The sequence below is a fragment of the Erpetoichthys calabaricus genome, chromosome 8 (assembly GCF_900747795.2).
Source record: "Erpetoichthys calabaricus chromosome 8, fErpCal1.3, whole genome shotgun sequence".
In the NCBI taxonomy this organism is placed as follows: domain Eukaryota; kingdom Metazoa; phylum Chordata; class Cladistia; order Polypteriformes; family Polypteridae; genus Erpetoichthys; species Erpetoichthys calabaricus.
In genome coordinates this window covers 177,422,818-177,449,881 of record NC_041401.2, presented here as the reverse complement: position 1 = coordinate 177,449,881, position 27,064 = coordinate 177,422,818, and the positions used below count along the sequence as shown (strand labels likewise).

At 38.6% G+C, this 27,064-nt stretch overlaps 1 protein-coding gene across 1 annotated transcript in view; it reads right to left on the bottom strand.

The window, feature by feature from the left end:
- Positions 1-27,064, bottom strand: part of LOC114656318 (glycine N-acyltransferase-like protein 3) — a 63,778-nt gene that overhangs the window by 28,845 nt on the left and 7,869 nt on the right. The window contains exon 2 of the mRNA XM_051930219.1: positions 18,350-18,457. Coding sequence (XP_051786179.1) covers positions 18,350-18,457 — 108 coding nt within the window. The remainder of the gene's footprint in view (positions 1-18,349; positions 18,458-27,064) is intronic.

The following is a 27,064-nucleotide window of genomic DNA, read 5'->3' as shown; positions in this document are numbered from 1 at the left end:
CTCACATCATGTATGGATTCCCAAGTGATTGTAGCTGTTTGTTATCAGACATTATCATGTGTCATGCATGTGCATGTAGGAGACATTTAAAGGGCTTGTGTAGTGTTGATAATTCCAGCCCCGATTCAAGAGAGGACACTCTTATTCACATCCTTTTGTTTTTCAACTACAGACCAGAAGCACAGAGTGTCAGGGATCTGTGAGGTCACTTTTGGTTGCGCCCCTAATCCAGATTTCTTCTGGTCAAGAATCCATAAAACCTCCACACTTGCAATGTTGGAGTCAGTCATTATATGAACTCTTATCTGAGAACATGCATGTTGTCCGAAATTGCAAAAATCTTGCTTGATCTTGTCTTACAATATATGGAGATCACTGGCTGGTGCCCCAAATCTTTTCCTGTCTTTTGTTTATTTAATTCCACATCTCAAAATAATACTGCACCCAAAAATGAAACTATTAGTCTTTTACTCACCCTGTGTAGCTTGTAGTAATGGCCAAGAAAACATTTAAATTCATTTTTTGTGGAGAATGGAGATAACAAATTTTATCATAAATGGGCTTCAATGCAGACAAACGCTGGACAACAGCAGACAATACCAAAATCTCAATGAAAAGAAAATCTCAGTTTACTTTTATTGCATTATTTGGTGATATTGTTATGTTTTGGCTAGGTCCTAGGGTGACCATGTTCCCCTTTTAATACTGGTCTATTTATTACTCATACCATAACTGAATGCCCTAGATCCTATACTCTTACTACACCGTCACAATTAACTGCTGCTGTACTTTAAAATTTCCCCTATTCTTGTGTATTTTATAATCTCAGGCAATTAGAGCACAAGAACAAGCGGGGGTGAATGAAAATTACAAATGTATTCAGGTATCATAGATAATATTTCCACTATAATAAACAAAGTACAAATGTGAGTGTTGGCAAAAAATATTAAATATTAATAATTGGTTCATCTTGTTTAATAATGCTACCAGGTGGCTTTCTGTCTGGATGTGGCAGCCGAGAGAGAGAAACTAAGCTTCTTTGTTATCCTGTCTTTATGTTTGCCCAGCTTACCTTATTGTACTTTCCGGATCAATGGGATAGGCCGACTCCCTGCTACGTTCTAGTACTGCTTCAGCACGACTCCGCCCCATTCCATCCCCAGCAAGACCACTCTTTCATCTCAGCCATCTGTATTCCCTCAGGCTAGCTGACCAGTCAATTGAATTAAGACAATTTTACATTAAAAAAAGACTACTGCCAGTAATTTGGTTCCAATTTAAGCACTGCTCGGTGGTGATATGCGCAATTCAAACGAAATGTGAGGTTAGGGTTTGAGACTGGAGGCTTAAAGGAGCAGTTCAAACCGTAATGAATGAAGTTTGAAATGCAGGAAAGTATTGTTCATTGATTTTTTTCGATGTATTTACACAGATTTTTTTTTTGGTGGAAACTTTTTTTTAAGATGACTACTGGTGTTAATATTTCCTTAAATGGTAAAAATGTTTTGTTCTTTTATATGGAACTAGCAATGGCGCACTGCACGATAACGGGCAGTGAACACACTTGACTTGAGCATTCCTAGTTTTCATCCCCTTTCTCTGTACGTTTACCATTCATTTGCTCAGAGGTTGATGCGCTTCCTGAGCAGCTCTTCTTTTCTCCACCCTAGCGACCTGCTTCTTCTCTTCTTTCATCTGCATCTTTTCGCATTAAAACTGATTAAGTCAGTGTTTGTTTTGCAATTACTTAGTACGTTTTCCTTAATTTTTCACTTAAGCTGGCACTTAAGTCTTCAATCTGCCTCAAGAATGATTTAAGATATGAAGAGGTAGGAGAAGTGACGGCGAAGGTAGTAGGGAATGAGAAAGGCGCCCGTAACACATGTGCCGCACGGCCGCTCCTGCTGGCCGCTGCCGAGAGTTCATTCCACAATAAAATAAAATAAAAATAAAAAGAGGAATAACCTTGGAGGTCAATCATCACCCCAAAAGCGGATAGTAGACGTCACCTAGTATATGTGTACCAAATTTCAGGTCAATCGGTCAAACGGTTTGTGAGCTACAGGTGATTTAAAATCCTGGACAGACAAACGGACAACCACGGTAGCGTATTATATAAGAAGATATGGAATATAAAAGTTGGTAAATCCATTATTACACACATGTGGAGAGAAGGCAGTCAATGGGCTTAAATAAATGTACGTATACGCCAGTCTAGGGGGTGGCGATGCACACTAACATCTTCTCTCATTCCTCTGCAGACCCTCAGAAGGAAACCCTGTGTGATCTTACTTCCGGTTCCAGTCCTCGAAACACACCCCTTCCTGTCAACCCACTATAAAACCACCGTATTGTCTCATATATTTCAGTTCAGTCGTGGACTGAGTCTGTTGCGACTACTTCTACTGCTAAGTTTTTCCTTTCTTTCAAGTATATGGGGTGGACATCCCAAAGCTTCATCTTGGTTTTTGTTGTTTCTGCTTATACCTTAATATGTTTAATAGTGAATGTAAATTCCACATTCATAAATGTAAATGGTCCAAGACGATGCCTTGCACAATTTAAAATTTAATTTTCTCTCCTAACTTCTCTTTCTCTTATATTAATACATTTAAAGGAGGGAAAAATGCTAAGGCAATGCTAAAAATGTATATGGTAAAGCTTTGAATCTCAATTTATTTATTTATTTTAATGTTATTTGTATATAACATTTACAAAAAATCCCTATGTATGTACTGTATGTATGTACATAGTTTGTATGTTTTGTATTTAATTTTTTAATTGGAATTTTTCAGCCAAACTATGCTGAATATTACATCAATAAAGATTTACTTTAAGAACTTCAGAGCTTGATGAATGAAGTTCGAAACACTGAACTGATCTGTGCAGTTCAAATGAAATGCCAAACGCTTTTCAAAACACTAAAACCTGTGTCACATTAGACGACTTTTCCAGCGATTTTCAGGTGTAGTCTTCATTTACATTATCTTAGCCAGTCAGAAGCAGTTCTGTGAAGCTGATTGTCTAATGTGACATGCCTGACAACTGAGACCAACTAATCTGTGACTGGCTAGGATCAAGTCAAACAGGTTTGATTTTCTTATTAGTTGGAAGGGCAGGCCATGTATGCCAGAGAGCTGACAACCAAATGAGCCAATGAATGCTCATCTAGACATGCAATGCATAGAATGTAATGATGAAGAATGAGGAACAGTTGTGTTTTGAACCTCACAAACTGAAGAGAAGCTCATCTGTCTGATGTCTTCTATTTTACATTGCAGAATAACAGAATGATAAAAAATAATAAAGCACAGAATTTGCTGCTGAACTCTTTGCAGCTGTTAATTCTTTAAAAAGCACCACTCCATCAGGCAACATCCTATTGGGTGTCAGAAAAAGGGGCAAGCACAACTGCGCTGGAAGATCAAGCTCGGTTGGTCAATGTGACATGGGCTGCAATTGTCAGCCATGTAATTTGACATGGTGCAGCAACGAGATCAGCGACTGTGATTGGAAAATCTGACATACCCACAACAAAAAGTCTCATAATGGGACATCAGCCTAAGCTGACACACGCAGTTCAAACTCCGACTAAATGTAAATTGTAATATAATGTGTTAAATTTTCCAATTTCACATATAGTAATTCAAATAAATGATTTTTTCTTCTGGATAAATAGTGACCTGTGTGAGTTATAAATTATATAATTATACTCAACCCACTTATTTTCTTATGTCCCCTTATTTTTCTGAATTCACCTAAAAAGTCAATCACAATATATACACACACACACACACATATATATATGTACATACTAGCTGAAATACCTAGCGTTGCCTGGGAGGAAAATAAAGTGTATTTTTTTTAATTGTTTGAGAAAAATATAATAAAACAAAAAAACACAACTTTAAAAAAAAAAAAAAAAATTAACAAACAATGAACTCACTAATGTGCTTGTCTTGTGGTCGTGTATGTATGTTGTCATCCAAATGACACTTGGATCCGGCCAACTCTGTTTAATTTCAAAAGCAACAGTGGCGCGGTGGTGCTCAAACATAAAGAATGCTGGCAATGTCCTCCAATTTGCCCTCTGGTGGTCATTCCGAGTGTCAATTGGATGATAACATGCACACACAACCGCAAGATAACTCCCCACCCTTCCCCAATAGGGTTGATTTCACTCTACAATATTTTTAGACGACCAATGAGAAATATGTATACCAAGTTTCACGAATATTTCTCCAGCTGTTCGGAAGTGATGTTGGAACATACATACATACACACACACATACGTTGACTTTTATATACAGTATACTAGCAAAATACCCGCGCTTCGCAGCGGAGAAGTAGTGTGTTAAAGAGGTAATGAAAAAGTAAAGGAAACATTTTAAAAAAAATGTAACATGATTGTCAATGTAATTGTGTTGTCATTGTTATGAGTGTTGCCGTCATATATATATACATATACACATATACACACACATATACACACATATACAGATATATTATATATACATATACACATATATTTTTTATATATATATTTTATATATATATATATATATATATATATATATATATATATATACACACACATACATACATACATATACACACATAGATGCACTTACAATAACATAGAAATCAATATAAACAACATTAACATCATTATCATATGAGAATATGAAGTAATATATAAGAAGCACATTTCATATAAATATAAATTATTAAACAGTAAAATCTTCTTCAATAATTTGCTACCGTGGCTTTTCGTTGGTCTGTCCAGGATTTTAAATCACATGTAGCTTGCAAACCGTTTCACGTATTGACTTGAAATGTGGTACACATATAATACGTCACGTCTGCTATCCGCTTTATGGGTGATGAATGTATTACTCTTTTTATGTTTATTTTATTTTAGAATCAACTCCTATCTGCGCACACCAGGGCGGCCGTGGGCAGATGCGTATGGTGTATTCACTCGATGTTATCGTGCATTGCGCTGTCACTGGTATTTTCATAAAAGAATTTGAACAATATATAAGAAGCGTATAAATTATTAAACAGTAAAACATTAACATTTAAGAAGTAAAGTTACATTGAGTACTACTGCAGTGCCTTCGGGTATACGTAATTTTTTCTTTGCCCATTACATGCTTAAATGTATACATTTTTTGGTGTACCTACCCGAGAACACGCGACATATAACCGACCGTGGGAGAAGCATGGATTTTAAACACGCGTTGAGTTCATCTGCTGGTCTCCCTCGTGGAATAAGTGGTAATGTCTGAGTAAAATGTACAGCGAGTAAAACGACATTACCTCCTTTTTTTTTTTTTACGATCTCTGAGATCTTGCTTTTTTCGGTTCAAGGCTTCATAAGCTCTTTTATGTTCAATGTTGTACTTAATAAATACTAATTATCCCAAACCATCATCTTTGAATGTTGCAAGACTTTCACCTTGTATGTAGATCGGGGTAATTACATTCATTGCATTCCTAGTCTGAATCACAATCTGATTGTATGGGTGGTTACCTGGCACTGTAGGGTTGCCACCCGTCCTTTAAAATACGGAATCGTGCCGCGTTTGAGAATGAAATTGCGCGTCTCGTTTTGAATCAATACTGGACGGGATTTATCCCGTATTTTTTTTATCATTTTTTTTTTAAAGCAGCGTCTCATGCAAATCATCCCACACGCATTTTATGAAGATGCCTCCTTTCCTACTTTTGATTGGGTAATACTTGATGTCATCGTTAGTTTGATTGGTGTTTTTAACTGTCCAGTGAGGAGGGCGTGTCTTTTAAGTACAGTCTGCAAAGTGTTGGCACTGACATGTTGCGTCAGCGGCATAGTTGAAGCCCCTAACGTTGCGGTCAGCAAGTCGGCTAACATCCGCCATGTGCCGTCTTTCAGTTGCGAGAAGCAGATCATAGAATGGTTGAAACTGTTGCCCCTAACGTTGCGCCACGGCGTGTGCTTCGTTTATACCTCGTGTCTTCTCATTAAACTTTTATCTCGCGAATATGTTATTGCAATCCGCAGCGGGAGCGTTTCTATTAACTTAATTTAAAGTTACGTTTTACACCGTGCTTTGTTTCCCTTATGAACATGCTTGTATGCTTAACTCGCTCCATTCTCAATTGTTTAATTAATTTTTTGCTCTTCGCTGTTTGCGGCTGTTCCTCCATTTCCCCGTACTTCGTTCTTTTATCTCGCGAATATCTTATTGCAATCCTTAACGGGAGCGTTTCAATAAACTGATTGAAAATAGTTTTGCATTTACCTTTTTAGTAAAAGGCGAGCTTTTAAGCCTGAGAAATCACCCCGTAAATGCACACGTTTAATTGGACATGTGTTAATATGTATGGTTACACAGTATTAAAAGACAGTGAACAACGTCAGTTACCTTTGTTCCCGCGTTTGATAAAAGGTGAGCTTTTAAGCCTGAGAAATCACCCCGTAAATGCACACGTTTAATTGCACATGTGTTAATATGTATGCTCACACAGTATTAAAAGACAGTCAAAAATTAACGTAATTTACCTTCGTTCCCGCGTGTGACTCGTGCTGTAAATGTCTTCCTTGTTTTTAGTTCACGTGATTACGTAGGAGGCGTGATGACGCGATACGTGACTCCGCCTCCTCCATTACAGTGTATGGACAAAAAATATGTTCCAGTTATGACCATTACGCTTTGAATTTCGAAATGAAACCTGCCTAACTTTTGTAAGTAAGCTGTAAGGAATGAGCCTGCCAAATTTCAGCCTTCCACCTACACGGGAAGTTGGAGAATTAGTGATGAGTGAGTCAGTGAGTGAGTCAGTCAGTGAGGGCTTTGCCTTTTATTATTATAGATAAATATATACTGTGTATATAGATATATATATTATATAAATATAATATAACCTCTTTTTTACTTTTGTAAGATTTATCTTGTTTAATGTTTTGTTAAATTGTTATTACTAGCTGTGGAAGAATGAACAATCAAGTAAATTTTATGCAGGTTTAATGACATTGCTCAGATCATTTTCTGATAAGACATCACCAAGTGGGGCGGCACGGTGGCGCAGTGGGTAGCGCTGCTGCCTCACAGTTGGGAGATCTGGGGACCTGGGTTTGCTTCCCGGGTCCTCCCTGTGTGGAGTTTGCATGTTCTCCCCGTGTCTGCGTGGGTTTCCTCCGGGCGCTCCGGTTTCCTCCCACAGTCCAAAGACATGCAGGTTAGGTGGATTGGTGATTCTAAATTGGCCCTAGTGTGTGCTTGGTGTGTGGGTGTGTTTGTGTGTGTCCTGCGGTGGGTTGGCACCCTGCCCAGGATTGGTTCCTGCCTTGTGCACTGTGTTGGCTGGGATTGTCTCCAGCAGACCCCCGTGACCCTGTGTTCGGATTCAGCGGGTTGGAAAATGGATGGATGGATGGACATCACCAAGTGATAACCTTTTATAACGATGAAGCACATTCTGCATTTTATAATGTGACCCTTGAAGCCCTTCACTCCTGAAGCTGAATGGCTCGTGTGCTGCACAAGGCAACTTTGTAGTTCTAGATTTATTCACCCTGTAAATCTTTCCACTTGACAAATGCTGAGGAAAAATGGAAAAATAATGAATAGTCTGTTTTGCTTCAATAAATACAATAAAGAAGATATTTACTTGGCAGCCTTTTATTCTATTAAATGCTCCATAAAACAATTTAACAAGCATTCTTCATGGTTATGTGAATACAATAATTCAAATAAAATATGTAAAACATGCAAGTACCTAAATTATCATTTAACAATTTTATGCTAAAAAGAAACCTCTAAACATCTGATTCATTTACATAAGCACAGATTCCGTCACCATCTAGAAGCTCTTGTTGCAAAATTTAAAGCAGAATTCAACAAGAATGTTGAAGATATCAATTTTTAAAAAAAAATATTACTGTAATATCAATGTAGAGAGAAAAGAGAAGCTTCAGAGTTGCTTCATTGTAGAACATTAAAGGTCTAAGGGGTCATTATTGTCACAAATCACTGTAATCTGTTTTCAGCACATTGTGAATTACAAATGCAATATTCTGCTTAACCTACAATGGCGCAGTAATAAAACATGATATTGGTACTTCAGAAATAAGTTTACAGAGAAGCAGCTCTGGCAGATATTTATAGAATTTTGAATGATTTTTGGCATATTCTATGATATGTAGTCATACAGCTAAAAATAAGGTCTGAAATTTAACACAATTAATACAATTAACGATAAGCCACAACTTTCTCAACAAACCTAAGGTCAGAGTGGGGGGGCTCCTACCCAGGATGGAGCACTAGTCTATTGTAGGCCTCACACCACACACACACACATACACATTCATGTGCAATACCAGTTTATAGCCATTTGTAAACCTCATGCGCACATCTTGGGGAATACAAGACAAAAACAGTTAAAAAAGCATGTAGGCACAAGGAGGGCACATAAATTACACACAGCCACGGGGCATGGAATTAGAAAAAATAATAAAAACATCAATCACACATTCATATCTTATACAGAGGTGTTTTAAATAAATGCATTTTATCTAAACAGCATAGCCTATGGCAATTTTTTAGCCAGTAGGAACATTAAAAGTGCCTTTATTAAGCATAACAACACTTAAAGGAAGCAAAACATGGTAAAATAATACAGGCAGTCATTCATTAAGCAGAGTTGTTTTTCAATGAATTATTCAATGCTTTATTACGTGAACGGCTTCACTGAAGAAGGGCTGAGTTTTAGGCCACATTGACACTACTATGTTTTTAAATGAACACAACCTTCATCCACACTTCTGTTTTCACATCGTCTACAAAAGTATCTCTGTAGACACTAAAATGGCGGAAAACACATATGACATAAAGGTTCACTTACACTGGACATGGACACTTTGGAGGAAAAGCTCTGAAAGGGGTGGTAATGCCGCCAGCCATGAAAGCTGTAGTAACTGGTAAATTATTTGTCTTTTGTGCTTGTATGCAGCATTCAAACTGTACAAAGTGTAGTTTAGATGCTTACGGGTAAGCAACACAACAACCACCATGGAAAGCAATTCCTGCATGTCTGCTATGTGGGAATTAGAGTTTCCTTCGGTGAAGGGTGACCGGTCAAGGAATGAGACATCAGAGAAGGGCTATGTAATAAACATGAGGAAATCTGAGCGTGATTAGAGTTTACATTTTTAAAAGTCTATGTTTTTGGCCATCCACATGCTGAGCCAGAGTTTTCTGAAGTATGCAGGTCTATAGAGCAGTTTTAAAAGTCACCATTATTGGCGGTTAAAAACCCCAGTGCAGTGTAGATGAAGGGTGAAAACGGAGATTAATGTCTGCATTTTTAAAATGAAAATGTAATAATGTGGAGGTAGCATAAGTTGCACATATTAAACAGGAAAAGTAAAGTACAAAACCAACTGACAATTATTTTTCGAAATTAGTATGAATAACCTTATAACGGTGTGTCTATCGTAACTGCTTCAAAAATTAAACATATGGGAATGTAATTATTTTGGAAGTGTGTCTTAATTATATTGTTTTAGATTGTAGTAGATAGTATGGTTTATGCTTATGTTCGTAATATAACTCATGCTGGTCATATAGTGAGGGTCAGTGGCGAAAAATAAACACAGTTTACATGAAGAGTTATATACAGTAGCAACAGGAAAATTACATTTATCTCAACAGACAAGGTTGTTCATATTTTAAATGAGCAAGTGAGATAAGTGTTGAGTTTTTATGATTAAAAATCTTAAATTTTGGAAAATACAGCATTGTACAGTTTATTTTAATAATTGCAAAGATGGGCAATATGATTTTACAAGGCCATACAGTACAACAGAGCTTGTGATTTTAAAAGGGATAGCTATAAAGAGGTGAATGTACTAATTGCATATATGTTGTAGACCTAAATGGACAAAAAACGATTGAAAATGATATGCCACCCAACCTCAAAAGAAAACATACTTTCTAAGCTAGACATTTGAAATCCTGAACCAGTCATCCATCTCAGTAGGCTATTCTCAAAATGCAATTGATAATAATTGTAAATCTGTTTTGGTTATTCATGTATTTTTGCTGTGGCACATACTGTAGTGTAAATTTAAAGAAATGGTAACTAATGATTCACATTTAATTCATTTTACCTCTTTAAATGATTTGCTAATTTTACATACACAGAACTGGACCCCTTGGTAGCCTATAGTTCATCATTTAAGTGTAATAACGACTTAATATTTTAATAAGTGTTCTTGGTTTTTAGAAGCATATGAAAGATAATGAACATGTGCTCTCCATGACAGTGACATGTTGTGTGTTGTTATAAAGTCTATTCCTGTTCTTTGGTGGACATGTTATCTCACAGTGCTTGGTTTTGGACCTTTCAGGTTGGTACTTTTAGTCTCATGACTCTGGCCATAACAACTGGCTGTTTTAGATCTGTCTGAAAGAACAGCTATTGTATTAAAATACATTCTTATGCATTATGGAATGCAAAAACAATTGAACTTTATGAATTCCTTTACTGTTTACCATACATGTACACCTATCAAATTTAATTTAATCAGCAAGAAATTCATTTTTTTAAATTATGAGCTCTTATAGTTGACTTTTCCTTGGAGTCATTTTGAGATAATAGTAAGTATGTGGACACTCTGTCATTCCAAGACTTTTACAAATCAACTGCGATATGGTGTTGATTTTTTCAGTAAAGCAGTAGATGGGATATCCCCTATGATGCATCTTCTTTGCCAGATTTGCGACTAGTCCCTTTATATAGCTTTTATTTCTGAATTCTGGAAGGATGTAAGCCATCCTAAATGCGGACAGTTCATCAGTCAGACACCATCCCATAAAGTGGCCCTCGTCATCTGATATGTAAGCAGATGGGAAAAGTTCAATACACTTCTTTATATAATTCAGGCTCTGTTCACTTCCACCATAGCTTATATGTTTGTTAATGAGCTCTGCAAGGAACGTAGTGTCACTGGACAACTTTGATGATTTGTGAAACCTGCAAAGTGAAACAAGAAGTTTTGTTGTTAATTACTTTAGTTACTTTACTATTGTGTGATTTGCTGTCATATAGTTTCTTGATTATAGACTATGCTATGGAGCAAATGAATTTACAGCTAAAGGATGCAATATAAAGTAATGTACAGTCAGACAACTTTCAGTTTTTTCCCCTCATATTATACAATCCAGTTGACACAAATAATCAAGGTCTCTTAGATATACAGTATATGGGGGGATTAAATAATTAATGAATAAATAAATGTACTCACAGACAAGGTCTAGCCAATCTAGGTCTTTCCCACCTATGCCTGCCACTAAACTGGCATCCAACCCAACCCACACCGTTCATCTTACAGGTGGTGAGCCCACATCCTCGGCCACTATCACCTGTGGGGTCCCTCAAGGATCTATTCTGGGGCCTGTTCTTTTATCACTGTACATGTTGCCCTTAGGATCCATTTTTAAAAAACACAACATTTCTTTCCATTGCTACGCAGATCATACACAGATAAATTTTCCATTGAAACAGATCAAAACAAAATCTCTTAAGCCTTTATTGGAAGGTCTAAGATATTAAAACATGGATGTCCCTAAATCGTCTTAGTCTAAATGACAAAAAAAAAACAGAGATTGGGTGTTTTGGACCTTCTGATCTTACTTGTTCTCCAGAAATTAATCTTGTCCCTTTGACAACTTACCGTAAATGCTTCAATGATTTTTGATAATGCCCTCAAATTTGATAAACAAATTAACTCTTCATTTCAGAGTACTAGCTAAGGTTAAGCTCCTTCTTTCTCTAAACGATTTTGAAACACTCATTTGTTTGTCTCTTCTCATCTTGACTACTGCAACTCATTATACATTGGAGTTAATCAGTCATGCCTTGCTTGTCTCCAGCTCGGCCAGAATGCTGCTGCCAAGCTTCTAACAGGCACACGAAAACAGAATCACATCACACCAGTCTTAGCTTCTCTTCACTGGCTTCCTGTTTGCCACAGGATTGAGTTTATTACATTTTACTGTTTGTTTTTTAGTCCCTGAGTGGTTTAGCAACATTCTATCTTATTGACCTCTTGCCGCCTTACTCTCCTTCATGATCACTGAGGTCCTCTGACCAGAAGTTATTGGTCATGGTTAGAGGGGGCCATGCCTTTGCAGTAGCTGCCCTTAAGCTTTGAAATAGTCTACCTTTTTATATAAAGGTCAGCACCAACTTTGGTCACTTTTAAATCCTGCCTGAAAGCCTATCTTTTCACCTTAGCTTTTTAAATTTGTATGTCAGCATTTATTTTTGGTGTACTTGGGGGCTCTGTCCCCCTGATCGCTTCATTTGCCAACCCCCCAGCCTACGATATGCGCTAGCCACTTCGTGTCTCTGCCACTCGCGTATGTGGATTTCACTTTCACCAAGCAACAAATCTTTTAATTCTCACAGACAGACCTCTTCTTTGGGAAGAAACACTACTTTTCCCTGATGGCAACACGAATTAGACTATCTACAAGTCTCCGACTTAAACTTTAAATCCGAACAATATGTTCGATCTCTTTTCACTGTTCCGTTATTTCACCGAGTAATAATTTCTGGAAGTTTGCGCTAAAGCGATCTTTACTATCAGTTTTTTTTGAGACTTCTGAATTTTTGTACTTCCATAATCTCTAACCTGCTCTGCATGTGTATCGCGCCAACATTTTTGAATTCTTTATGATATTCTACTTTGTCATCTACTCCTTGTCTTTTATTTCTGGCCTCAGGCATAGTTAAATCTCTTGGCATAAGGTCTCATCTTGTGGGACTTGAAAGTATCTCTCTGAAAAAGTCACATCCCATTTTTCTTAAATAATAGAGGGAGTTATTCATTCTAGAAGCTGTATAGCACTTTAGTCGACTTATATTGTTTTAGATTGTGCTCTATAAATAAATTTGACATGACTTGAACATCACTGTTTCACTATGAGCCCGGATGAGTTATGGTGGTTGCTCAACCACCCGCTGTCCTCTGGGGAACATCACTTCCCAGGCCTGGCTCCAGAAGTGGATTCCGGTTGTTATGATTTGATATACAAAACATGGCAAATGAGGTAAGGTCTTCAAAAACATCTACAAAAGGTAGACCAGAACCTTCACGGGCCAACCCAAAAGAGGCTTATCTCAGACCAGTTTGTCCCAGAAATCTACCTGCAGGCCCCATATTGGGCAGCTGGCCTTGAAAGCTTAAAAAGACTGTGATGGACAGCAGGGCTGGACTGATATCCCAGCTGGAATAAAATCCCACACCCTCACATGGCAGGGAGGCCAGTGTAGTGGATGGACAGGGGTTGATGGGCTGGAGGGTGGAGGGGTAGGTACTGCCTCTCAAGAGTACATGCACACTGGATGACAGCATTGTTGTGCCAGTATGCCCATTCATGTACCTACAGGGCATGTTGGGAGTTGTGGTCCCCTGGGTCGGCCCTGCTGGGTTCCTTGGGCACTGACAAGGGAAGCTGTTGGGGACAGCTGTCACTACTTTCAGGGGCTTCTGCCTGACTTGGGAATGCTTCCTCCTGTACACAGGAAGTATTTCTGGGTCCGCATAAAAGGGGGCACCATTGTTCTCTCAGTAGTCTGCGTCTGGAGGAGGTGGATGAGACTGCCTGGGAGGTGTAGAAGGAGAAACCTATTGCTTATTGTAGGTCTAGAAAGAAGGAAACTGAAGCCCTGTGGAGAAATTGTGCAAAATAAACACCTTGTATATGAACCCAGGACTGTAGTAGTAGTGTAGTAGTGCCTGGGAGTTTCGGGCGCTGCAATGCCCCCTACAGGTCACAAGACTAAATGTTGCAAAATATACAATGGAGAATAAACGGTGAAAACTCTGACCTGTAGAACAATCTCGAACTGTATTTTAAATTGAGGTTTATGTACATAAATAGGAAAATAACAAAAAATGTTCCAAATAGCAAAAAGGATGTGCCTTAAAAGAAAAACAAAAACTAAAGTCAGAGCAGAAAAATCCACACAAAAACCAATACTTACAATAAACTCCTTCACACTGAAGTGTTCTCCTGATTTTACTTGTCCCTACCTATTGTCATGAGCTGTGGGTAATGACCAAAAGAATGAGCTGAGCTGACACTCTGTGATAGGGTTTGAAGTTCAGCAATTTAGGGAGAGCACTTAGAGTAGAATTGCTGCTTGCCAGATTGACAGGAGACCGTTCTGGTGGTTTGGACATGTGGTAAGGATGCCCTCTGGGTGGCTCTCCCTAGAGCTGCTCTGGGAAAATCCCACTGGATGGAAACACTGTGATAGACCCAGAACATGCCAGAGGGAGTATATCTCTCAACTAGTCTGATAACACCGGTAACTTACCCAGGAAAAGCTGGAATCTGTAGCTGAGGGCAGGGAAGTCTGTGTTGACCTGCTTTGACCGCACCCCTCATTAGACAAAGAGGTAAAGAAGATAAGTGTAGTTGTTATTTAGAGCAGCACATTTAGGTAAATTATTTTATTTGTATCGATCCATCCACCCATTTTTAAGCCCTCTTAATTTCAAATTTTCCAGGAGCCAAGTCCTGTCTCATCTACTGTATTATTACAGGCCAATTTTGAGTCAACAATTAACCTAACACAAAGCTTTTTTGGATATGAAGGCAAAACATTTTAGAGAAAGTGATTAATTCTGCTGCATTCTGAATAATTTTTTCAGAACTAAAGTACAGAAGCAACATCGTTATCCTCTGGATTTCCTTTGTGACAACCATGTTGAACTGAGCAGAAATGCAAATGCATTTTGTCTACACTCACAACAATGAAGTCAGCAGAAAACTCAAATGAATTGCGCAAAGTGTTGGCAGCAGTCAGGTAAACATTTTAATGCCAGGAGAAAATGCAAATCTGGTCAAACTATATACAAGTAATGTCTATATATGAGATGCACTTTAAAGGGGCTCTTTGAGAAAAGAAACAGTCATCATTGGTCATGTTTAACATGTTTTGAATAAAAAAACAAAAAAAAAAAAACAACCAGGACTTTTGAAGTTCACCATTAACATTTGAGAACCACAGCAATATAGGGTTAGCTAGAGGCTATACCAGCAGCAGCAGGCAAAGGGCAGGGACCAGCCATGAACACAGTATGACTTCATTGGAGGGCACAATCACTCATACAACCACAATCGCTCCTACTAAACCAATGTACCATTTTCAGTCAATCCACACTTATTCTGGATGGAGAGGGAACCAGAGCACCGTTGTGAAAACCAATAAAGACATACAAAGAAGGTAAAGAATTCATAAAGATACCAAGCTGCTAAACCTGGAAACCCATGAGAAATAAATACTCCTGTTTTGCCAAATTAGACTATGCATGAAGAAAACTTTAAAGAAGCACTGGTTCAGAGATTCTATTTGGTTAATTCCCAAACTGCATTACAAATGAAGCTGTTTCTTTGGTTTTAAAAAATGTGAAAAAGCATTTAATGGAGTTTAGGGCTGAGTTGAAAAGATGTGAAAGTTTCACTGCATTGTTGAAAAGTTTTTTTTTTGTATATATATACTGTATGTGTGTGCATATACAGTAATTTTGCTTAAGTACCTCTATACTGTCTAAATTTAGCTTTCAAGTATTTATTTTTTGTCAAAGAGAAGACAAATTATGCAGGCCGCATTAATAAATATGCACAAGATACCCAGTGTGTCAAGCAGACAGTTGTCAGTACTTACCAACCATCCTCAATAAGTTCTGGATTATGATGAATAAACACTCTGCATGGTGCTAATAAATGCTCCAATGCCAGATTTTTTTCATCTGCCATTTCTTTCAAAATATCATAGGAGGAACCTGAAATGCCTTAACAAACACAATGTACATTATAACAAAATTTTAACAAGTGCTGCGGGTCTGCTTTCTTCACCACATTTTTTCTCTTTTGATAGGCACAGTATAATGAGATAGGATGTGGTAGGCAACAACTTTAAACTCATTTGCCCTCATGGGTCATGGGTAATGCCTTCAGGAAAGAGCGCAAACAGATGAGATGACTTGGCCTTATGACAGACATAAAGACAGTGAAATTTGAAGTATGAATCTCCAAGTTTAAAAACTTCTCTCCACTAGAATACTCTTAAAGTTGTACAAAATGTCTAAAATTTTATCTCAAATGTTTTCTCAGTTTAACCAGAGAGCCACTTTTTGAAGACGTGACTTCAGGTGACATATTAAAGCCATTTTTATAAGATTAGGTTCCAACTGTTAGCTCATTCTTGGACTGTCTCAAATGGTCTGATACTTACCGTATAGCAGAAGGCTTTGCTTCCAGTCAATTACTTTGAATTCCAGTAGTATTCTCTTCAGCTCCGCTGGATCCGTAGCAAATATTGCATGTGGATTGGAAAAGGCGTCATTGTCATCTGTGATAAACTGTTAAGTAATTAAGAGCAAGCCAAAGCATGATCACTTTGTTCTGTGTTCTGTCATTTTCTTTTTGAGTGATAATTGAAGGTGCAAAATGTCTGATTCAATTTTTTCCTAAAAATTTCCAGTATACAACTGATTTATTTTTTGGTCTTAAAAAAAGATCTTTACCTATTCTGTACATATTTAGGTAATGAGCAGTGACGTATTGGACCCACTTAACATCTTTGCTTGATAATGTTACTTTGCTCTTTTTCTTCAGCCTTCAAAACCAAAAGGGAAGAATATTAAAATTGGAATTGAACAACATGGTGGTGCATCTCCAAAGGTGTGCAGGTTGGGTTAACTGGTAATGCTACAATGGCCAAGTATGAGTGTGTGTTTGTGTATGTGTCTCCTGCGACTGGCTGGAATTCTGTCCAGTTTTGTTTAAACCTTGCATCCAGTGCTGCCAGATTATGCTCCATCATGACCTTGGAGTGGGTTTAAGACTATAAGTATGTATGTATGTAATTATAAATTAGCACAAAAATTATAAAAACATGAGTTAGCACTGTCTATTTTAGTGGTTCTAAATTTCAATCTTGGGAGACCATTTTGATGTAAAGCAATGTATCCTTTTTGAAAGTGCTAAACCTTATTATGAAACATAAATAAATTAAGCATGAAATTGGTCATTAAATATAAAAAGAGCACTCTAAATCCTGATTAATCCAGTTAAGGTTAATGGGGCCACCAACTATCCCCTCAGTATCAGGTACAAGTCAAGAACAAACCCTGGACTGTGAGCCAGTGCTTTGCACAGCCCATTCATGCACATATCAGTACACCTGCTCAAATGGAGAGAAGTTAAGAGTCGCCAAGTAACCTAACCTGAACATCTTTGGGGTTTGGGATGAATGCCCATACCAGGCCAGTTTACAGTCACAAGTAAACCTAACACACATGGCTGTAGCTGTGTTCAAGCTGACTGCTTTCCCAACTTGATTTTGGAAATTATACTGTAAAAGCCATTTCCTGGGTAAGGTGTCTCAGGTTTTTAAGACACAGACTATACAGTAAAAGTCTTGTGCTCTTATGGTCATACCAATACCTGTATTAGTATTAAGAAATAATAAACAAGTCATTTATGTCATTGTTTTGTTTAGAGAGAGAGAGACATGACTCTTCCTATGAAGTCAGCAGACGGATTGGGAGAGCATGGGGGGGGTCATGAGGTCGCTGGAAAGGAGTGTGTTGTGCTCCCGATATCTATGCAAAAGGACGAAGGTCCAAGTCTTTAGAGTCCTGGTGCTTCCTGTCTTGCTATATGGTTGCGAGACATGAACGCTATCTAGTGACCTGAGATGAAGACTGGACTCCCTTAATACTGTGTCTCTCTGGAAAATCCTTGGGTAACTTGGTTTGACTTTGTGTCAAATGAGAGGTTGCTCATGGAGTCCTGAATGAGGCATATTACCTGCATTGTGAGGGAGCATCAGTTACGGCACTACGGCCATGTGGCGCGTTTCCCCGAGGGTGATCCAGCTCATAAGATCCTCATTGTTGGGGACCCGAGTGGCTGGACCAGGCCAAGGGGTCACCCACATAACACCTGGCTGCAGCAGATAGAGGGTCATTCCAGAGGGTGGGACTGGATCGTGTGTCTGCCTGGGGGTGTTGCCAACTGGGATCCCGAGTTGTTTCGTCGTGTATTGAGTGCGCCAACTCCAGTGCATGCTCCCCTACTTGACTTGACTTGGTTTACATATTCAAAACTTAAATCAAATAATTTGTTAATTTCTGCAGTGACTGACCAGTCTGTAACTGGATTCTTCTGTAAAACCAAGGTGGAAGCCAAGCCTGGATGTCATCTACATATCTTAGTACAATTAAAAATATGTACAGAAGAAGGAATCAGAATGCACCTCAAAAAGGGAATCCAAATACCTGTCTCTGACGCCGCAAGACAACTGTTCTGAAATCTGGCCATGAATCAACGCACACCTCCATGTTGAAAGGATTATTGTTTCGTATGTGCTGAAGACCTCCATAAACCTGGAAATGACAGTAAGATGCAAGGATTTGAGTGAGTATGTGAATACTTACTTTCTGCTTTAATTTGACATACCTACAAGTCCTTGTTTTATAGATTTTTCATCATCAGAGTGGAAGTACGAAGTGTGAACCTTAATTCCATCTCAGGAATTACTATGTCTAATTTAGATATACTGGCCACCGGGGTCACTGCGTAGTGTGTGACATGGTGAATCTTCTAAAGATCACTCAATGTTCACCTTATCTGTTGAATGCTCATACAGATTGTATGTAATCATTTCTTCAGTTTTATATACAGTAGGTGTCTTCAATGAATCAACCATCACAAGGCACCTTAGAAATATATCTATATGTATAATTCACTAAGCAGCCGACTAGGGCACACAAGACAACCATGGGATACGCACGACATAGCCACGCCTGCCAACTCTAAGACCATGGGATACGACGACAACTCACAGAGCCACGCCCACCAACTCTAAGACCATGGGACGAGAACGCCTGCCCATCCGCCCGCCTGACCGTTACCAGCATTCACCGCAATGTACTGGAGTGTAAAACTATTGCAGCTGCTAACTCACAAACTGTCCTTATTCCCCGGCCCGTGTCCACCCTCGTATGGCAGGCAAGACGCAAGACAGGGCCATGCCCATAATTCACTAAGGCAGCCGAGCGAGCCAGAGAGAGAGAGAGAGCAACACACATAGGCGCGCGAGAGAGACACACACACACAGGCGCGCGAGAGAGACAGACACACACACACAGGCATGTGAGAGATAGAGACACACACAGGCGTGCAAGAGAGAGACACACACACAGGCGCGTGAGAGGGAGACACACACACAGGCGCGCGTGAGAGAGACACACACACACCAAGCGAGCCAGAGAGAGAGAGAGAGAGCAACACACACAGGCGTGCGAGAGAGACACACACACACAGGTGCGCGAGAGAAACACACACACACACACACACACACTAAGCAAGCCAGAGAGAGAGAGAGACACACACACACAGGCGCACGAGAGAAACGCACACATACAGGCGCGCGCGAGAGAGAGAGACACACACACACAGGCGTGAGAGACAGACACACACACACAGGCGCAAGAGAGAGAGACACACACACACACAGAGCAAGCCAGAGAGAGAGAGAGAGACACACACACACAGGCGCGCAAGAGAGACACACACACACACACAGGCACGCAAGAGAGAGAGGAATGGACGCATAAGGCAGAGAGGGCTTGATTTTGTTTTCACTTCTGTTTACAGCGATCGGTTCGTAGCGTGCATCGTTGCAATGTTACTTTTCTTGGTGGTTTATTAAATTACGGATTTTTCAAATGTTCATTTTTTTCCCTGTGCTTAAAACTCATTAAAACAGTGGCGTAATTATGTGGCAGTATTCCTATAATTCAAAGTATCAAGAGATAAAATACATTACAAGGCCATATAACATTCTCATTCCTAATTAATACTGTTGTGGGGAGTGGTGGGGGGCAGAGCCTATCCAGTCTATCACAGGGTCAGCTCATGCACAGACCCTCACAGTGCCAATTTAACCATTTACCAGTTAACCTAGCAAGCACATCTTTGTAATGCTGGAAGAAGAAAACCCCATGCAGACAAAAAGAAAACCTGAAAACACGTAGACAGCAACCATGTATGTTATTTGAACCCAGGACACAAGATCCATTGTACCACCCACATGATCGTGCATGTTAGTATTTATCTGATGTTTTTGTTTTATTTTTTGCTTTAACTAGGGGGCTCTGCCCCCTGCTCGCTATGCTCACCCAAGGGGGAGAAGCAGTCGGATCATCTGCTGGCTTGCTGCTGCTGCCGATCTGCGTATTCTGCTTGTCGCTTGTTGTTGTTTTAAGAGCTGGAAGCACATGAAGTGTGTCTGCCAAAAGCATTCCAACAACTGCTAGGTTAGATGTCCGTAAACTTGTTTTAAATGTTGTCTCACTGCCTTGTCTCGCGTGAAGTTAAAGTGTCTCTCACGGGACGTCAAATTGTCTTCCGAAAAGATCACGTCTCTTCTCCCTAGTCTCCCTCCCAAGATTTTTTTTTTATAATAGAGTGATATTGTTTTTGTTCATTTTGAATTATTTTTCATGATTTGATTTTATTCCTGATAGTCTTGTTTATTATTTGCTAATGATATACCGTCTTTTTAAAGCGGTGGCCATTCCTTGTACTTTGGAATGTACCCAGGTCGTGGTGCCACTCTGATGTCATTGATGCCTTGTCTTCAATCTGGCTCTACCTCTGAGGCACAAAGACCAGGCCAGCAGTGGATCATGAAGCTTGTGTAAGAGTTTGCAGTAAGTATTGTTGTTCTTGATTTTTTTGGTTTATACAATTTATATGATTTATTTTGCTTCTGTCTTTGGCTTTTGCTGTTGGACTGTGAATTGGACTAGTTTGCCGTTTTGGATTTATTTTTGCTTTATTTTTTCTACATTTGTTATATTTTTTTTCTTTGTCAATAAATATCTTCATTTATAAAGATTCTTTGTGAGAGTTTCTTTTGGGTTTCACAGTTTTTCTCTCCATTGTGAGATATTTTGACATTTCTGGGACACTTGTGATGTTTTGAACTTTAAAGGTTAGCTCTTCATTTTTGGGCCTGTGCATGCCAAAGCCTGTTAGTGGCAGTTGGGAACATTATGACCTGGGGTGAGCCTCACCTGAATTGGCTGGTGAATCTCCTGGCCTTCTAAATGGAACATAGGCCATACACCCTTTTCCCTGTGTTTGTGACTCTGTATTTGTCTTGTCATATTGGGTCCCATGATTACCCTATTTTTCCTTTTATACTATTTATTATGTACACTTTACCAAAATGCCTCAAATCACATACACTTACCACTCTGTGGTCAAGTACTGTACTTTAGCATGTCCTCCTCCCTTTCATTGTTTATGTATAATTTCAGGCAATCAGAGTGAAAGAACAGGCAGACTACACATTTAATTAATTATATATTATTGGTTAATATGGCCAAAATAATAAGCAAAATAAAATGAATGTGACAAAAATACCATCACAGCCTAAGTAGCAGTGCATCTTCTGTTGGCTTATATTCAGTGTAGCTTTGTCTTTGTTACCACGTGGCCTTTGAATAGACTATTGAAACAGGCTTGTCTCAAAATGGGTGCCAAGATAGAGTTGTCTTCATCATGGAAAAATGGTAATTAAGGGAATTGATCTTCTCGTCACAGCCAAATGGCAAGATGTAAAGAGAAAGTCAGAGTGACTAGCTTACATCATTCTTATCAAAAATCATAAACCAGTGGGGCGTCATGGTACAGAAAGGCCTCTGATTCAAGACCAATCATAAACGGCCATAATTTAGACCAATGGGTGTACTGCCTTTACACACCTGCCCTAAAGTCTTATCTGTTCCTGTCGGGAATGGCTTATAGAATGTCCTGCATAGAATCACCCCTGCCAAGCTGGTCCAAGATACGCCCTAACCCAATGCAATAAAATACACTTTCAAGGCAGCACTTAACAAAAGGTAACGGCATTCCTAAAGCTTTGGGGGAAGGAAATTACTACTGCTTACTTAAAGAAAGCCGCGCTTTCTTTTAATTTACTACTAATTCTTAATGAAAATTTACAAACAATTATCAAAATATTAAATATTAATCTCTATAACAGTATTACAACAATATAAGTAACGAGCAACTTATCCCTGCGATGAGACGGTAGACTATACAGTACACTATAATTAGGAATAGTATTGTTGATACTGGTGAGACGTAAGGCAGATTTGGGAATAATTTTACAGGTGTGGTTGATTTAAATGTGTTAGGAGATGTTCACTTTGAGAAATCATTTTTCTAACCAATAGTAAACATCAGAATAATCAGAATATGGGTTTCTTTACTTTAGGTACATTTCTGTGCCATTACCATGGCAGTATAATGTTCCTGATCTTAGTGATTATTTGGTTTTCTGGTGTCGCAATGATATTTTGTTTTGTACATGGATGCCACCATGCTATAATTCCTGTTACTGGTACGCTGCTCCCAGTTACCAAGTAAAGTGGCTTCAGACAGCACCATCATCAGTACCACTTAACTACCAGAGCGATGATTCATTTATATCCATTATTTGGGTAGAAAACTCAAACAAATGTAGTGCGAATTTCTTTCTCAAGTTTCTGATTTCCAAACTTTCAGTTTTCCCTCTGACTTTGATTTCTAAATATCGATTAGGCTTTGGTGAAAAAGGTTTTATCTTCACTGTTTCAGCTTTATTCTGGTTTTGACTACGTTTCACCTTCTGGGGTCTCATGTATAATGCCTTGCACAGAATTCATACTAAAACATGGCATACGAACAAAACTAGAAATGTGCGTAAACATAAAAAAATCAGGATGCATAAAACTGCATAAGCAAAGTTCCACACACTTCCCCTTTATAAATCTCAATCAAAGTGAATTTTAACACACATGCCTACAGCCTATTTAAATATGCAAATCAATATAAATAGCCCCTTCTGTTTAGTGTTTTGTTAAAAGACAATGGCAAAAGCACGTGTAAAAAAGAAGAACTTCAGCAAATGCAAAAAGGAGGTCCTGCTCAGTGAAGTGGAGGCAAAGAAAAGCATCCTATTTGGTGGCTTAAGCAGTGGTAGAGGTAGCAAAGGAAAATTGATGGAGTGGCACAGCATGGCAAAGGCACCCAAAATTTCAAGTTCCGAAAGTTGCACAATACCATAAATAAAAAAGAAGTGGTCAGATAGCAAAGTCGATATGAAAAGCTGAGTTGCAGCCCATTGTTGGAGTGTCATACAGAAGCGTATTAAGGCCAAAGAGAAGAAAAAAAAAATAGGGACACACACAGTGAAGAATAACAAGGTCTATGTTGACATTAAAGTAGAAATGTTGACTGTATTCTCGAAATTCCGACTATAACCTCATCGTTTATTTTGTCATTAAGTTAGGATGTCGTAAACTGCATCTTAAAATTGATGTTTAATTTACTAGTTTCTCAAACCCCAATCATAAATAAAGTAGCACGTGAAATACTTCATATTCTAAATGTTCCCCGACCCAGTCATTAATCTCTGTGTGCTTCCTAAACAGGTTTTCTGTTAGGTCGACAGAAGCGCGTAGGCAGTGATAGCCATACAAAATACATTACATGCATGTATTACAGTTTTCTGAACATTTTAGAATTCTAGATGGATATTTGATATAATTTTCATTATGAAATAATTAAGGCATGTATTAAACATGTGGTGGCATAGTGGCACAGCAGTAGCACTGCTGCTTTGCATTAAGGGGTGTCTTCAAAACTTTTAAGGAACACAGAAAATTCTTCATTATACATATTTAATTATTCCAGCCAGCCATCCATCCACGGTCATGCCCGTACCAGCAAGCATCGTGCGTGACGCAGGAGCAGTACCTTGACAAAGCGCCAGCTCATCGCAACATGAATACAAGAGCACACAAACACTAGTAGCATAAATTTAGCATCACCAAATCCTCTAACGTACATACCCTTTGAAAGGAAAGTGCAGCATACTGAGGAAACCCACCGGGAAAACATGCAAACTCTAGGCAGGGTACACCCAGGACCAGCAGCACTTCTGCCATGCCACCATGCCACCACATGTTTAATTATTAACAGTATACATTATTTAAAAGAAGTTAACAATTTATCTGTAAAATGTAATATACATACTTTAATGCCTTTCATCATAAAAATGGTATCAAGTATACATCCTAGTATTCTAACAGCACACAGCTCTAAGAGGATAGCTCTTGGAAATCTAAAAAATTAGAAGGCAGTCATCATCATGGTACAGGAAATCAATATAATCTCTAAATACACGCTTTCTTCTAATTCTTCCGTTTGCAATGTCTTCTAACAACGCTAAAACAACCATGGTAGTTGGTATAGTTTGGCCATTCTGCGCAGATTAATTACAATCAAGTGTCTTCAATTTGTAAACAATATGCAGTTAATTTCAGTGTATTTAATAAAGCCTGCGTCATGGATGTGAATATGAAACAGAAAGGAAAACCACACAGAAACAGTATCATTGCTTTGATGCTAGGTGCTGCCCGCTTACAAAACGAAGCAGAAACGTGCGTACGGGTGGTCTGAGGCTGCCATGAAAATGTGTGTTGCTTTACGCCAACTTTAGATTTTATAAATCTTAATGTGAATACACACCATTTATACATGAGGCCCCTTGTCCACTTCCAGCATTAAGTCTAAAAAAATGGAAGGGGAACAAGATGAATTTTTAATTGGAACATGAATGTTACTTCTAATAGAGATTCACAAACATGCAAAGAAAACAACAGTTTCATAATTTGGAAGCCACAAAGTTAAGTGAATATTGGCAAAGAATTTTACAAGTCCTCGAAATGATGAGAGTCTGTCAGGTGTGCTCTGAGGCAATCATCAATGCCAGGTAGTCTTGATTTTTAGAATCAACATCTTTCTAAGTCAGTAAGAAAATTTCGAATGTAATACAATATCACACAGGAAACCAGTGTAGTCCATCCATTTGAAGGATGACGTGTTCTTTACGGTTGACCTGTGTCAGACTTTAAAAGAAAGCATTATAAAATTATTGAAATTAGTTCTAATTGAGAAGTGAGGAAGGTCGGGAATTGTAGTTCTGCATCAAGTATGAGGAAGGGCCACAAATAAGGATTTAGGCAGATGTTCTGACAGCTGCAGAGATATGACTTTCAAATCTCAGATGACTAACCATGATTCATAGGCTGGTAAGTTTGAATGATGAGAAAAGTTTGTAGGACTGAGACGTGTAGTAGTAACAGAGAATTGTGGTGCTGATCTTCCAGTTGTGTTAAGAGTTTAAAATTTAGAAGACATTCATACTTTGATGTCGTTGTGACAGGTTTTAACATAACAAAACAGTCCCAAACATCCTTAGTCCAGCTAAGATTTGAGTGAAGCTAGAGCCCATACTGGCAGTATTGTTCAAAAGAAAGGGCCAAATCAAACTGGGACAGCCTAAAATGTGCATCTTTAAGATTTGAGAGGAAAACTGGAACATCAGAAAGAAATGCACAGAGAAATTAAGAAAACATAGAGAAAAGACACACAGACAACCACCAAGTATGGGATTTGAACCCAGGACACTGTATGTGACCACTTTGCTGCCTGAGAATGTGAATGTATTTACATGTGCTATGAATCCAGGAATGATCTTCATGAGCATCATGAACATGCAAGTATAATCTGAGCGAGTTTATCTTGTACTCCAAGGGCACCATGTAGATACAGAACAAAATCCTGCTGAACATCGAAATCTGAGACACAGCACTTGGAAAAAGCTGCAGAAATATTAGTTCACCAATATACGCTAAAGATTTCATGCTTGTGGAGATGTATGAACATATTCAACAGTAGCAGGTCTTACATAGATTCTCAGACACTATATGACAGGGGCATATTCATCAGTGAAGTCAAGAAAAAGTGGAGTAAAGGAACATTCCACATCAGAAGTAAGGAAGTTGCCATTTACAGTTTATGCAGGAGCTCACTCGGGAATTTGGTGTGACCAAATTTTTGCATGGCAACATTGGTAACTATTGTGTTCTGTGTTAGGTGAGCAGAAACAATACTTTCTATGATTTTTGACAGAAAATGAATATTTGTAATTGGAGAGGTGTTATTTACTTTAGACATTTCAAGATTTTGCTTCTTCAGAATAGGAATAGCAATTGTAAGCTGGAGCTGTTAACAGCAATGGAGACTGCGAAGATCACTTTTACTCTGCAGACATACATACACATACATTCAATTTGAAAATGATACTAATATATAAATGTAATGAATTATTATTATTATTAATAGAGACAACCAGAGTTGTCCAATTAAAACTTAAGGAAGATTGTGAATACATTGATCATATGTTTTTCAGTTTGCGCTCCCTAAAAATCCTAAAATCTTAACAGTAGAAATATGCAGTGTCACACATGTGTGAGTTGGAGGCAGTCAAAGAGCCTAAAGGTGAGTGAATTATCGCGAGACAGAGGGTCATCATGTGGTACTTACCTGAATCTCTCTCATTCTACAGAAAGTCAGAAGAAAAATAAGGATCTCCATTTCCGGGTTCAAAATGGCCACGATGGCGTCACTTCTGGTCAATCCCAATGACGTCACTTCCGGTTCCACAATTCTCCACTTCTGTCGACTCCTGATGACGTTGGTTCCGCTTCCTGTCGCCAATCATCACTTCCTGCCAACCATTTCCTGTCCCATCATTCCTTGTCATATAAAAACGCCATTTTGTGTGTAGTAAATTATTCGTTATTCTTTACAAGTTACGAATCAGTTTCTTTATTATTGTCTGGACGACAATATACGGGGACGGTCCCCAGATCTTTTTCTGTGTTTTTGAAGTTTTGTTTTCTTCAAGACTGACTTTCACAATTGGCGTAGTCGGCAGGATTGTTTTCGAAAGTTTAAAAGATGTCGGAAGAACAGGACCTTAATACAGTCTTGAGTACCATCATGGGTGATCTCCACACCTTAAAAATCCAGATGGGCGACATTGACTGAATTGGATGACATTGAGACATATTTTTTGATTTTTGAGC